This window comes from Mauremys mutica, chromosome 6, assembly GCF_020497125.1.
Source record: "Mauremys mutica isolate MM-2020 ecotype Southern chromosome 6, ASM2049712v1, whole genome shotgun sequence".
Lineage (NCBI taxonomy): Eukaryota > Metazoa > Chordata > Testudines > Geoemydidae > Mauremys > Mauremys mutica.
The window spans coordinates 71,717,431-71,732,794 of NC_059077.1; the positions used below are offsets into that span (position 1 = coordinate 71,717,431).

General features: G+C 38.0%; 1 protein-coding gene across 2 annotated transcripts in view; it reads left to right on the forward strand.

The window, feature by feature from the left end:
* The window catches only part of HSD17B4 (hydroxysteroid 17-beta dehydrogenase 4), a 108,895-nt gene that overhangs the window by 47,649 nt on the left and 45,882 nt on the right, over window positions 1-15,364 (forward strand). For both annotated transcript variants that reach the window (XM_045020617.1, XM_045020618.1), the window contains exons 15-17: window positions 3,400-3,471; window positions 5,120-5,223; window positions 12,363-12,428. In XM_045020617.1, the coding sequence (XP_044876552.1) occupies window positions 3,400-3,471; window positions 5,120-5,223; window positions 12,363-12,428 (242 nt within the window). The remainder of the gene's footprint in view (window positions 1-3,399; window positions 3,472-5,119; window positions 5,224-12,362; window positions 12,429-15,364) is intronic.

Here is a 15,364-nt window from a genome sequence, read left to right on the forward strand (position 1 = left end):
CTTTGTTACATTGTTTACATCCTTGTGCCTGTGAGACTTAAAGAATGAAATGAACTAAGTATGTTTTAATTTTAGAAAGACAAGCTGAGTGAGGTAATATATTTTATTGGACCAAATTCTGTCGGTAAGAGCGAGAAGCTTTTGACTTTATAGAGATGTGAACAAAGACACACTTATCCCTTGCCGTCAAAATTTTCATTGAAAAATGTATTAATGGATAATCAGGGTCTATGTCCAAAGAGAGTCTATATTTCTGTTTTATAAAACTTCACTAATTACAAAGATAAGACCAACCATATTGGGTTAGACCACTGGTCCATTTAGCCCAATATCCTGTTTTCTGACAGTGGCCAATGCCAGGTGCTTCAGAGGAAGTGACAGAACAGGCAATCATCAAGTGATCCACCCCTTGTCGTCCACTCAGAGCTTCTGGCAAACAGAGGCTAGGGACGTTCAGAGCATGGTTTTGCATCACTGCCCATTCTGCCTAATAGTCATTGATATAACTATCCTCCATGAACTTACCTAGCTCTTTTTTTTAACCCTGTTATGATTTTGGCCTTCACAACATCGCTGGCAAAGAGTTCCACAGGTTGACTGTGTGTTGTGTGAAGAAGTACTTCCTTTTTTTTTTTTGTTTTAAACATTCTGTCTATTCATTTATTTGGGTGACCCGTAGTACTTGTGTTTATGTGAAGGAGTAAATAACACTTCCTTATTCACTTCCTCCACACTATTCATGGTTTTATAGCCCTCTATCATATTCCCAGTCTTTTTAATCTCTCTCCATATGGAAGCTGTTCCATACCCCTAATCATTTTTGTTGCCCTTCACTGTATCTTTTTCAATTCCAGTACTGGTTGCCGGATATATGTGAGTTTATTTGTAAAGTGGTATTGAGAAGTTCTTCAGTGAAAGAGATGAGAGCAAGTGGGGAAGAAACCAAATAAACCACAGATAAACTAGTTCTTTGCTTCTGAGAGCAAAAGGAAGCACCTGAGCTCTTTATTGCTTGCAGGAAGATGGCATGCTCTCCATTAATTGACAGGACTCTGTGATTAAGATCATATTGTTCAGGCTCATATTTAAGTTGTTTGCAGATCTGTCAACCAATTTCAAACAATAACATCTCAAAAAGTAGAATATCATATTGCATAGGATACTGGCCACCAATTCTTCTCTTGGATTGTCTCCATGAGTTGCTGTTGGTTTGAAAACTTCTTAAGAACTTTCAGCAGGCAATTCCTAATACCTCATTTCTGACCTTAAATACATCTATTTTAAAAATGTATTTGCCCTATTTGCTCTATTTCCTGGTACACACACCAAAAAATAGATATTATACACACACACACTGCATATTATGGCATAGACCTGTGTGTAAAAATGGTTTGGTTTTTTAATTGTTGAAATGCAAGAATTTTCATTTGCCTCCCTAGAGGTCTAAAATTGTAAAATATTCAGGATAAGAACACCAGAGACACTTGTTTGAGAGAAGCTTGGCTTCAATGTTCAAGTCATGCTTAAAATCTTGTGTTTTATAACTTTGAGCGATAAGAAAACTTGTGATGGGTAAGAGCCCGATTCTTTGAACATTTTAGGCTTAATAATTGAAAATGGGTTGTGTTAAAAGGGTTTATTGAGGGGGGGAAGCCCCTAGCCTGATAAAGGCTAAACATTTTAACTAGAGCTTTTTGCAGTACTTGATAGTTAAGGTGTTGTCACTGATTCTGAAGCTCTTTTAATTATATTTTTATGTACCAGTGACACGAGAAGACAGTAAACCGAACACTTTCCTGCTATTTGACATTCAGCAATACTAGTTGTAGTGGAATATGATAGGTAATATTGGTCCACTTGTAGCGTTAGCATTCTGGATAAAGAGGACATAAGAAATGGCTAAATTAATGCTCTGCACTTCCTGCACCAAATAATTAGTATATGTGATACAACTTGTCTACGTTCTCTAGGAGAAGACTCCTTGCAAATAAAAGAGAAGTAGTGGGAGATTTAATGTGAAGTACAAAACTTTAAGACTACAGAGATCCATTAATTTTTCAAGTTTTCTAAATAGTTGCTTCTGGGAAGTGGACCTGCTGTAAGGGCTGAGATAAACAGTATATTTTGTGTGTATTCAGAAATATCTACTTTTGATCCACTATGTTTTGCACTTATATGGCACCTACAATCTATATGCGCTTCATCAGCATGCTTTGCTTTAAAAGACAGGCAATCAACTTGCAACCTATTTCATTTTGAGACAGGTATTGGCAGTGGTTTCAGGTGCTACTTTTGCTTCTCAGTGACCTGACAGTTTCTGTGGTTTTATAATTAAATTTTCTTATCTTTCACAAAACATAATTTGTTTTCCCTCCCTTTCTGTTTGTGTGAAACTCAGAGGAAAGGAAAGTATTTGTAATGTGGAGAAACAATTGAATTAATTTTACACAAAATGCATCAAGAAGACAAATAGAAAAAAGCAGTTAAATTGTTTCTATCAATTATAATTTTAGCCGTTACTGTTAAAAATAAGAGGTGAAATAGTTTCAGACCGAAGCATGATTTTCAGTGGGGCATATTAAGCCTCACAATAGTCCTTTGCAGTATATGCCTGTTTTTCTTCCTTGGCACACCTAGCCAGTTATCTTGTTTTTTGGTAGGATGTGTCTAAGGGTTCTACTGGGAAAAGACGTATGAATAAGCTTCAACACTCAAACAGTTATTGTTACTAAATTAATGAGCCAGTCTAAACCATAAACATTCCAGACGTGAGTGCACCTCAACTTCTGGTAGACACTAATGGCTTGTATACATGATGTGTTAGTGCACAGCAAGCCAGGATGTGACTGTACAGTGTGCTAGCGTTGCCATGTGGACTCTGTTACTGCGCACTAAAAGTTTCATACTGCACTTTGATGTATTGCTGCTTGAAATAGGAGTATGTCAAAGTGCACTATGGAACTTTTAGTGCGTGGTAGCATGGTTTATATGGCAAATTAGTACACTGTAGATTCACATCCTGGTTTGCCACGAGCTAACTCACCATTTAGGTAAGCCTTAAAGCCTCAATCTGGCAACTATCTTCACCCAGGTAGATGCCTCTCAAACTCGTTGGGGCTCTGAGTGGACACAGGAGTCAGTTACAGGATTGGAGTCTAAACACATACCAGTTCCTGTTAACTGACATTTTAAACAAAAACCTCACCTACATTGTATTAATGTATTACAAATAAACTACTTCTAATTTATATGTTCTAAAACTTGGCTTGTGTAGATTACAAACCTGGGAATATTTGTAATTAGCTTTGCTAAAATACTCCTGCAAAAAATTCATGTTGTATTGTAATTTAAGACCTTTGTACTTCAACATACGTGTTTTCCTATTCTCTCTCCTTTCAGGACCATTAACTTCAGAATCAACTATTGCTGATATTCTTGACAAAGGCTCAGGAGCAGTTATTCTCTTAGATGGTAACCATATTGTAATTTATTAAAGAGACACAATCAAAGCTGACAGTCTCAAAATTTAACCTGTGCTAACAATAACTTTCAGCCTAAAATCAGTTTAAATTCTTAGGTTCTGTGCCACATGGCCCAGTGACTGCTGAGAAATGAACTAATTTGCAGTCATGTGCATGTTGCCTTATTCTTTGGAATAGATAAATTCTGAAATTAAGAAGTCTCCTTTTTGAGAGAACATTGACAGAAGATTCAGTAGTGTTCCTACCCCCTGAGCAGAAAGATGGTGCTGAATACACAAACAGAAAAAAGCTATTACTTCTAATAAATAGTCTTGTCTGAAGTTGGCTAGCCTGAACTGTTTCTCTTAAAAAGATGTGTGTGTTTGTAAAATTCAACGTCTAATTAAATTGACTGTCAACTTGAATTTTATGAAAGGACATCCTGAGATATTTTTATTCTCTTAATTTTTTTTTCTGCTCATGCATTAATTTAGTGGGCCCAAGAAGTCCATAACTTGTATTTTTCTTTCACAAAATATGTGTCTTAATTTCTGGGGACATGGTTATGGTATAACATGACTGTTGGGAAGTTCAGGTTTTAGAATGAGACTAATAGGGAATGAACCACCAGATTTTTTTGAGGTAATGTACTGTTTAGATTTCTACATGAACCCTTTACAAATTTTCCCCTACTGTTTCCTCAAAACCTCCAAATAATACTACTTATTCCTGACCTCTGCCCTTCCTGTTTCTTACCAGTTAATGACTCAGTCTGGCAAAAAGCTAACTGCTTTCCAATCAAATCCTTCTAGTTATGCTTTACTTCCGCATAGGAACGATTGAAAAGCCAAGGTTTGGGCCCATTAGAAGTTTATTCAAATGAGTCTGTCTATTTCTGTAACAGACCTAAAGGTTCTGGTCTGGGTCGTTAAAGGTTAGCTGCTTATGGGAGAAACTAGGCACTCAGTATAAGTGGGAGAGGTGCACAACTGGCAATAAGTTTAAGTATGAATGCTGGTCTGTGTCCTAATGGAATAAGTGAGAATAAATTGGAAATAGAGAGATTTCAATTTCACCTCAGTAACTATAAATACTTCAAGTTCAGCAAAATCAAAAGTGACTTTAACAAAAAGAAAACCAAGTAACCTTAAATTAAATCTTCCTTTGGGGTTGCTTTTTCCACATACAGTATTAGTGCTGCTTTGTTGTGTATGAGGTTGTGAATGTGTTTTTTCACCAGGGATTGTTAATGGCTTCTAATAAATCACTTTTTATGGCATAGTTCTATAGTATTTAAATAAGTGGCTAATGATGTGTGAAATGTTGAAATAAACATTAATTTCAGCACTTTGTGTGTTGTCAACCATTTTTTAGCACTTTTATGTCATCAGCATTTTGATAGCTCATTTTTTCATTTTAATACTTTTGTTTAAAGAGCATCTATAATAGCGTAGTTTTAAACAGGACATTAATCTTCACTTGTTAGGAAATGATTTATGACAGTGCCATTCAAAAGTGAGGACATTGTCCCCTAACTTGTGAAGATGAATACTGGCATATATAAAACAGCTATTCAATATCCATTGGCTCTGAGAGGGGTAAGTGTTAGGAGTATTCAAAAAAGAGACTATAACCTCTCATTTTGTATTGTCTTCCAGTTCGCACCTACTGTGGAAAGGATCTGTTGTGCTATAATCAGTTCTCTCTGTTTATTGTTGGAGCTGGAGGATTTGGTGGAAAACGAACATCAGAAAAGGCAAAGGTAAACTTGAAATGTATTTCAGATGAAATAACTATTATCTTTCTCTGAATGTAATATAAGAAAAATAATTAGTATATTGATTAGGGATGATCAGTTAGCTTGGGAATGACACAGCAGAAGACAGACACAAGCAGATTCTGAACAATCTTTCAGGACTGAATTGCCTGTGCGGTACAGGTTGAGGTGGCTGATTAAAGTGGGAGAAGCTGTTTCATAGTTGCAGTCTAAGCTGGTCTTTACTTTTGAGGTCTGTGAACTTAGGCTGCAGGTCATCTTCTGAGGGAATCATCTGTTCACTAGCCAAGCTGGCAACAGTTATGTTGATCTCAAAGTATGATGTAGGCTAGTGGTTCTCAAACATATTTGATTGTGCCGCCTTCTCTGTGTCTGTAGTAGTTTATGCTCCCCTGCCTCCTGCCACACAAGTTCATATACCAATAATAAAAAATCAACATGCAACTCTCACTAAATATTAAAAACAGTAAGGCATTGATTCAAACAGAGCCATTTAAGTATATAGGGTAAAATTATACAGAAGTGCACAACATTTCTCTACTGGGGGGGTCCCACCAAAAAGGGGGTTAGAAGTCGATTGTAGGGGGCTCAAGGTATTGCCACCCTTACCTCTGCGCTGCTTTCAGTGCCGAGCGGCTGGATAGCTCTGGCGCCTAGCTCTGAAGGCAGCGCTGCTGCCAGCAGCGATGCAGAGGTAAGGGTGGCATGGAGTATGCAACTGTATGAACACATCTGCAAAGTTTGCTCTTTATACCCTGACCAACCCCTGAAAAATGTGTGATTTGTCCATAATTTAAGTAGACCCCCTCCACTGATATGTCTGAAGGAATCAGCGTTGCTATGTATAAAATGTGTGCAGTAGATTTTTTTTCTCTTCTCCCTAAAGCTTCTCACACCGACCCCCCCCCTAGTTTGAGAGCCTCTGATGTAGGCCAATCTTAATTTAGGCATTGTATAGCACTTTTGTGATTGCCTCACATCTTTTGTGTGGTTGCCCCCAATGTGACTTGATTACGTCCTCCATAACTAGAAGGAGGGGTGCAGAGTTCTTTGCTAGAAGCTGAAAGAAAATGCTTTATTTGTTTACTCACTTTCCTTTTGATCTGTCAACTCTTCGGAAATCTCTGAAGTCTCTGTATTAATATCTAGGGCAGCAAAAGCCTTGCAGAACATCTAAAGTCAATCCAGTGTAAAGAACTTTTTTTTTTTTTTTGAGTCTCTTTGTATTAGATTCTGAGAGTGCAACCTCTCCTGTAGACTAACTTGAAGAGCAGGATTTCTGGCTACTATTTTTTTCTCTTTTTACAAGTAGCACAGAGATTTAGACCCCTCCAGAGGCTTTTTCACTGTTCTTTCCTTTTATTGTTGGTTTATACCAGGGATTGTTACTCGTGCTTAAGACTTTACAGATTTATCCCTTTAGTCGATACTTTGTACCATATACCACACACATTCTTTAGTTCAAGGAGGGGTTCTCAAACTGGGGGTTGGGACCCCTCAGGGGGTCGTGAGGTTATGACACGGGGGGTTGTGAGCTATCAGCCTCCACCCCAAACCCTGCTTTGCATCCAGCATTTATAATGGTGTAAATGTGTTTTTATTTATAAAGCGGGGGTCGCACTCAGAGGTTTGCAATATGAAAGGGGTCACCAGTACAAAAGTTTGAGAACTATTGAGCTAAAGGAAGTATTTTGAATCTTTCTTCTTCTAAACTGTAATGACTGAAATCTAGACTTTAATGGCCTTCAGTGTAGTTATGCACCTATGAGCATGCACACAGAATCAGTTGTGGGTGAGGGGAATACAAAACAATAAATGTTGATTTTGATTAATGTAATCTTGACTTCCTATGATCTTTGCCCCATAGTATTTGATTTCTTATGTAATTATATTATGAATGTTTTTAATGTTTGCATGTTTAGTTAAACATGAAATTCCCAGCGAAGGAGCTTTCAAACAACTGGTGTTCCTCCTGTTTGTTTAAAATGGCTTGCGGAACATGCTGTTCATTGAAAAAACCTCTAGATGTAGCTCTGTTTCTAAACTGATGCAGTTGTGTGTGATTTCAGAAGCAGAAAAAGAAATAATATTGGCTTTCTCTGCTCTCTCTGGATTATTATCTAGAGTGAAACGCTAGCATCTTGAGAGGTAGTTGGCAAGTGACATACAATGGCACAGTGAGGTTTACTGTGTATGTGCCCTAAACAGAAGTCCAAATGGGTAAAGCAGCTATTCATCTAAATGAGAGGAAAAACACGGCATGTAAACAGGAAATGGTAAGGAGGACAGTTAGCACAATAGGACTCTTCTCCAGATCTGGGCCTATAGGCAGCACTGTAAGACAAGTAATAATACATAATAATCATGTGGACTTTGCCATGTTGTAGGCACTGCACCATAGAAGATAATTTATTTTCAGTTTGTAATTGAGGGCCTGTGATAGTACATCCATAGTCCCATGTGGGCTGCTTTCTGAGATATTAGTTCAACTTCCAAAGCAGTAAATTGACCAGCTAAAAAATCTTTTTGATTTTTAGATTTTAGATCTCTATCCACTGTGTTCAGATTTCTTAATCTCAAGCTCAAATCTTGAGGTTCACCCAACCACAGAAGGTGTGGGGTGAGGCTGTCTCTAAATATATCATATACTTATAAACAGAAAATTGATGAATCATGCTTGTTTTACATAGGGGCACAACTCTTCAATGTCTCCTTGACAAATTTAACAGAACACTTTATCATCATAAACCCGATTTCAGTGAGGTCATCTTTGTAAACATAGCAGCCCAAATGAGCTGTTACTAAAGTCAGTAGTGGTGGTATTAGTGGCCCAGCTCAACATTCATGGACCTTTTTTGTCTAACATGGTGCTTGTAAGAAAAACACAGGCCCACTAGAAATTAGATAATAAATTAAAAACCTTCTGGGCCAAAAATTAGACTAAAATTATATAGTACTAATTCTTGTTTAGGAAGTAGTGGTGGTGGTTAGTTTTCTTACGTTAACATTGAGAAAAATTATTCTCTGTTAATATCACACTGATGTAGTGTTGTCTGTATGTGATCCTCCTACATCACAACAAATGAATAAATTGTTGTCCTTAGTTTCACTAAATGAACAAATAAATCCTTTATCCTTGAGGCTTTTTAACATATAGGGAAATCCAGATGAGGATAGAATATAACTTGGATTGCCTGGATGGTTTTTAATTTTTTATATAATTCCTTATAGGGCTATGTATTTGCTACAAACACCGTGTCCTACAAGATATGGGGAAGTTGCCAAATATGAAAATTGTAGGAAAATGTCTGATAATGCAATAATGTTAAACTTTGTCTCAGCTGTTGGTGATCTAGATATAAAGGTAGGATGTGCAAGATTATAGCAGAGTACTGAGAGACTGACTCAATAGTTCTGTTCTAAACTCTGCCTCTGGATTTACTGTAATTTTTGTCAACTCTTTCAATCGCTGTACCTCAGTACTCTAAAATCAGTATTATAATATCTAGCACAGAGTTTTTGATTGTAATGTGTGGTGTGTGGTTAGACCTAGAGTGTGATAAGTGATTTTATTTAATTTTTAACATATATAAAAGATGAAAAGAATGCCTATTCCAGACTCTAGGTACCCTTGTGATAGTTAATTGTATTTTTGTGTTAAGACACAAACAGAAATAGCAAATCAAACAGCCTTTCTCCACACACAAGAATCTAGTCCCAAATCATATACTTTCCCACTTCATTTCCTAAAAAATATGAATCCCTCCCAAATTAAAATCTACAACTTAATCTCCTCAACACTGGCCTTGTCCAAATAGAAGGGTGTGGCAGTGTATCCCTTAGGTTGCCCACAAATTTTCAGGCAGTTTCAGACCAGAGATGCTAGTGAATTTCTAAGTTAGGGGTCCTCATACAGAACACATTGTGAGCAGCTCCCTCTGTCATGTATTAAAAGAGCTGGAGCTTGAACACCTCCTTTAATCTAAAGCAGTGTTAAATGGTGGGAGTGGTGGGGTCTTTCATATGTGTCAAGCCAGTTAGGGCTTAATAAGACAGAATGAGATGGAAATCCTCAGACAGGCTGTGCAAATTCTGGAGCACTGCTATCATGTATTCATGGCAAAATGCACTGTGTTTATCAAGTTGGCCACCACTTCCTGTGCCATCTTCAGTTTCTGAGTTAATTTAAGGAGTAGCTCCATTGTAGTGTTCTGAAGTGGCAAAGGAGTGGATGATTCTTGTAAGGCTTGTGCTCAAGAGATGGGATCACAAACTTTTGAGCAAACACAGACTGAGAAAAGTCACCCAGTTCATTGTTATATGATTAACAGCAGCTGGGAATATAAGACCCCTGAATTATGAACTTTTATGACACACAGCTGAGTTTCCTCTGTGAAATGGGGCTGAGATGATTTTTGCCATTTCCTCCAGTTACCCTTACTGACTTACTAACAGCCTCAAACAGCTAGCTCTCATGCCCCAATCACTACCCTGTACTGAGACACTCAGCCTCTTGCTATGGCTCATGCAACATATAAGTGTTACAGCATACTGAAAACACTTAATCCCATGCCACCTCATGGAACCCTGCATTGACCCTATGTGCACATTAACAGAGAAGCCAGCTCTTGGGGCAAAAAAGCAATTACCCAAAACTATCCTCTACCTTATCTCTTTCCTCTTAGGTCTGAAAGCAAGTAAAAATTTTATTAAAGTGAATTTTGAAATGAAATATACACAGGTTGAGAGGGAAGGTACTGTACATCTGGGGTCAGGCTTGGGTTATGGGGGGTTACAGATATCATTTGTAAGGATGAAAAGATACATACATATCACATAACCGGCATAGACCCAGATTGGGGTGCAAGGGATTTTAAAGTGGCAGTGGATAAGTGGGCTTGGGTATGCCACCCATGGAATGAATAAGGAGTCCAGGTCAGTATCGGTGGAGTGGATAAGTACATGGGTGGGGTGTGTCCCTTGGTCCGTCAGGGAAGGGAGTGGGTTATTTCCCTGGTCAGCAGTCTCAGTTACTCGGTGTGGTATTGGCGGTGTCCGGTGATGTGTTCGGTATTACTACTACTTCTCTGTAGCCTAGTGGACAGCACAATTGGCTGGGAGTCAGGAGACCTGGATTATATTCCCGGCTCTGCCACTAGCCTGCTGGTGATCTTAAACAAATCACTTTAATCTCTGTGCTTCAGTTTCCCCATATGTGAAATGGGGAAAAGGATGCTAAGATCCTGTAAAGCACTTTGGGATCTGCAGATGAAAAGGACCATGTAAGCGCTAGATGGTGGCATTACTATTTATTCAGTTAGAAGCTAATGGTTCTAATGTTGTTAGGGTAAGTAGTCTTTAGCCAGGAGAAGTTCTTCTAGCACACCCAGATCCTTAGGGAACAGGGCCAGCCTGAACTCAAACAAAAGGGAGCACAGAAGTTACGTCCCAAGATCTTGCTCTTCCATGGAAGTGGAAAGCTCTTTATGAATTGGAGGAATTTCCCCCTCCATAATCACACTGTTTCTTCCCCAGGGGTGAAGGGGCACTTGAATCAGTTCATGGGAGAAGAGAGCACAGATAAAGCAGTCTGTCCACATCACAGACTCTTTGCTATGTTTTGGTGGCAAAGAATCCTCTGTCCTAATTGCTTCATGTACAAAGCTCAGTACACTGAAGCTAGTATTACTAGAATTTGAACATCAGATCAAACTTCAAATGTGATTTTTTTTTTCAGTATTTTGCAATTTATATTAAAGCATTTCCTTATATTCTGCTTCTGTCGGGGGATGAGCAGACTTAGGATCAAGGCCAGAATCCATCCAGCCATAGTGCTTCCATGTCTTGCTCTTTCCCACACCAAATGTTCCATGTCTTTGCCAATTAATTCTCCATTAGCCTAGTGGTGGGATTCTCACTTTATTATCTAGACTTCTGACTAGAGGCAAGGCAACACATTGCATAATATGCTACTGTGCCAGCACTTTAATTCAGTGCATCTCCCACTCCTTCCTGGGATAATTTACACCAACTACCACTAATTAGGGTGTCTGCTGTGGAAAGTGAGCCAGTAGCTTCATACCGTCTAATGGGTTAAACTAGCATTGATTCTCTTTAGTGCACCTCTCATAAAGGCAATGATATACTGTAGAACTGACTTGCTATTGGTAAAAATCAGAAATATATCTAACATTGTAAATAGTTTGTGGGTTTTAAAGAAAAAATTCAGCTGCTTGAATAGTTTTCAACCGGTTGCGATATTTTCGCTCCATACAAATCAGCCCTTTAAGATGGAGTCTGACAGACTGTCATGTTGAGTTTACAATTTACATAATCAAAAAAACAAAGCCATAGAGGACCTTGTTTCAAGTGATAGGGTTCAAAATGCAGCATGTAATTGGGAGGATAAAGAATAAAACGCCAGAGGCTTTAAAAGACTAAGATAAGGTCCAGAGTCATTCATGTAGTGAACTTTTAAAAAAGTTGGTTAAGCTCTTGTTATAAGGCAGTATTTAAATAGTTTTTTTTCCCCTGCACCCCTTCAATTTATGGTCCAAAATGTTAACCTTGGTTTTGATAGGTTTCAAAGTTGGATCAAACCGTGAAAGTGTTAGTTTGTAGAGGAAACTAATAGCCTTCTTTCTTGAGCTTTATTTTTTTTAAGTTAGTTTGGAAAAAATGTTTTTAAAATGGTCTGCTGTATAAGTGTGTAAACCAGATTTAATGCTTTAGGATCAATAATCACTTTATAGCTTGGTGGGTGTTGCCTTAAAATTGTTGTTAGAGCAGATGTTTGTAAACCTAATGGAGTGATGGTCAGTTATTCTTATTGGCTTTCGTAAAATGACGCAAGACCCTGTAATGTACAATGTTAAAAGAGCAGTGTTATTCTGCAGTGACAAATTTGTGTCAAAAATGTATTGATGTATGTTTAAAGAGAATCTTGATGCAAACTTTTTTGAGCATGTTGGAAATTTTTTCTCCTTATCCTTAAATACGTTTTAACCCCCATCCCTGGGAAATCATTGTTCTTAGTTCTCTTTAAACATATCTGATAATGATTTTAGGGTGGGTAAAGGAGAGTGATCTTTTTGCATTTAAATATTCTAACTTTTTCCATTCAGGTAACAGTGAACCCGCCTAATAGAACACCTGATGCTGTACTTTCTGATGTCACTACAGCTGATCAGGTAAAGTTTTACTTTTTTTAAGGAAGGAAAGTTTCTTTATTAGATTTACTTGGGGAAATCTCCTACCCCCATCCCTCCTTGTTTTAATACATTCTCTATTTTCACTAAAATAAAGTTATAAAGTGTTCTGCTTTGGAATATCATAACTGTGTGTATTTAAACTTTTATGTATGATGTTCTTTGCTTTTGTAAGGCTTATAATCTTATCAGGTTTTTCTAATGTAAATGCTATATAATGGGAAAGAGGCTAAAATGATTAGCATGTCATGTTGTATTTATGAAAAATAATTTTCATTAGAATAGGAACTTTTGAAAACTTGTACCAATGCCTGTGCATGACAAGATATGGAACAAAGCAACAGTGGTGGTTCAGAACACAGTGGTGCTGAATGACGCAGTCAAAATGTTGTTAATTTTTTATAAAGCATACACTAGTCTTAACCTCTGGTTGCATATATAGAAATTAAAAACAAAAGCAGTGAAACCTTTTGACAAATGGCAGAGTGAAGTGTAATTGGACTGACAAGATCCACACTCTTAATACTTCAAGTACAATCGCTTCCCCCACAGAAAAAGCCTGAATAAATAGATGAGTCTTGCATCATTTTTTGAAGGTCAACAGATGATAAAACAAATTCAGAAGCTAACAGTAGTCCATCAAAAGAGCTCTGGGTGAAATTACCAAAAGTGTCAAAGTACCATTTTCAAATGCAACTTTTAGTCCCTTTTGGAGCTGAAGTTCCACTGACTGCCAATGGAACTTTGGCTCCTAAGTGCTTAACTTAACTTTTGAAAATGGGAGCAAGCTCTTAAGTGACTTCAGTGCTTTTGAAAATTGTATCTGTTTTTTCTTAAATGTTTAAAGTTAGGGACTGTTAGTAAAAAGACCCCAGCTGATCTTATTACTCAGCCCTCATGTTGGAGCTGGTAAAACTAAGCTTAGGTGGTCTTCATGCGGGTCCTCACGTCTGTACCCTAAAGTTCAGAGTGGGGAGGGAACCCTGACATGGTCGCAGAGCGGTGGGATCATTTTGAATCAGAGATAATTTTGAATCAGAAGCACAAACCTTAGGAATTTTTTTTCTTAAAAGAAGCTGCTTGGGGAAAGCAGAAGCTGAGGGCAGATAGCGATCTTATCTCTCTTGGCCTGAGACAAAGGTGTCAGGTTCTTGTAACAAAAGAAATTTTTTTTTTAGGCTGTGAGCAGCTGAAGATTTTTGTCTCTGCCTGAGGGAAGGGTAGTTTACTGCCTACAAGGGAATTCACAAGCCTTTTTTTTTTTTTTGGTCTCTTTTCAGCTTCAAAATTAGCTAATTCTAGTTTATGTTGGACATTGCATTTCGCCATCCTAGCTCCTGCTTGCCTAGCTGACCTGAGAGTAGAAATGGGGAGGGAACCCTGACACTAGTGGTGAATAGAGTGACCCAACAGCCTTCATAAACCAAAGCATGGTTTCACTGAAACAGCATGACATAAGAGAAAAGGGTTTTGAAAACAATAAATAGTTCATACATGTCTGTCTGACATAAATCCCCACCATCCTGTGATGGTGATGCAGACGGACCTAGCTTCTTCAGAAATCTGCAGCCAGTGTGACAGTCGGTCCAGCTCCCAGACAACATCCTTTCCGCTAGACAGAGTGTTTTGCTTTTTATCCAGCAGAGTTCCTTTCTCTTCTCAGTTACCAGATGTTTTGGCCCTGCTAATTAAAAACCAGCTCGGTGGGCCCAGTACAAAGTTGAGTCAGTCTCTTCAGGGTCAGCGGCTCTCCCATTGTCATGTAACAGCCCTCAAGTGTTTGTTGAAGTCATTGTTTAGCTTTCCCGTTTGTTTCCCAATAAGCTTGCTGATTTAGTCTACTATAGTCATACAGTAAACACTGTAATAACTGAGTTGATATACAGTATTCATAAATTATTACAGAACAGATGCACATCTCTCACAAGGACCCGTTTGAACTTTTATTGAAGTCAATCGACTCTGAATATCTTCAGTGGGAGTTGTATTAGGTCCTAAATTACACTCTGTACTGAGCATTGAGAAGCCTTCAAGGGTTGTTCTACATCGAGACAACAAAGAGGCAATAACTTTGGCAAAGTCCGTATCCAAGAGGGAGAGAGGTTGTAAATTTTACCTATATGCAGATAAAAGGGTACTTTGCTCTCTGAACCAGTGAAAGAGAGCCTTGGAACGCAGTGCTGTTAGAGTGCTAATACCACTCCAGCCCAGTCACCTTACTCTTTCTCTTTTTGTGTGCATTTTGAACAGAACGGAACCCTATACAGGGGAATCATTCCACAAAGAGCTCATTGCTTTTGTATCAGTATTTTGCTTTCTGTCCTATTGCATTAATATGTACAAACATAGACGTACTGGAGCAGTTTTCTGGCCTGCTTTCCATCTGTAATCTGAGCAATGGTTTACTGCATTCACTGCTGTAAATCTTTGAATAAAATGGAATTTTTGACAGAAGATCAAAAAAGTCTAGAAAGCGTTTGACTATTAGTAGTTTAACAAGAGATGAATCATTCAATTTCAGCCCCAAAGGGGACACATAATGTAGTTATAGAGCCTGCAGTATTATCTAGTTACTCTTGTCCTGTCACTTGTCAACCTGATAATTTAAATGAGTGAATGGAAATAGATTCCACTAAATGATTAATCAAGCAGTTAAAATACACAACCTGTGATACATATCTCATTAGACTTGCTCCTTTTTACCCTTCTCCAGCCCATATTTTTAGCTTCCTAGAAACCTCTTTCATTGGTGAGATACTTACACAAAATAAGTAGCAATGAGTAGAAAATTATGCAGAAAAATGGACTTGGTCAGATGATCTTCATAGCTTTCTAAGTAACGCAATAAGATGATGTTTGTAACACCACCATGTGTGATATGTGTCGTGTGTCTGCTTCAGATATGATCTATGATTCTT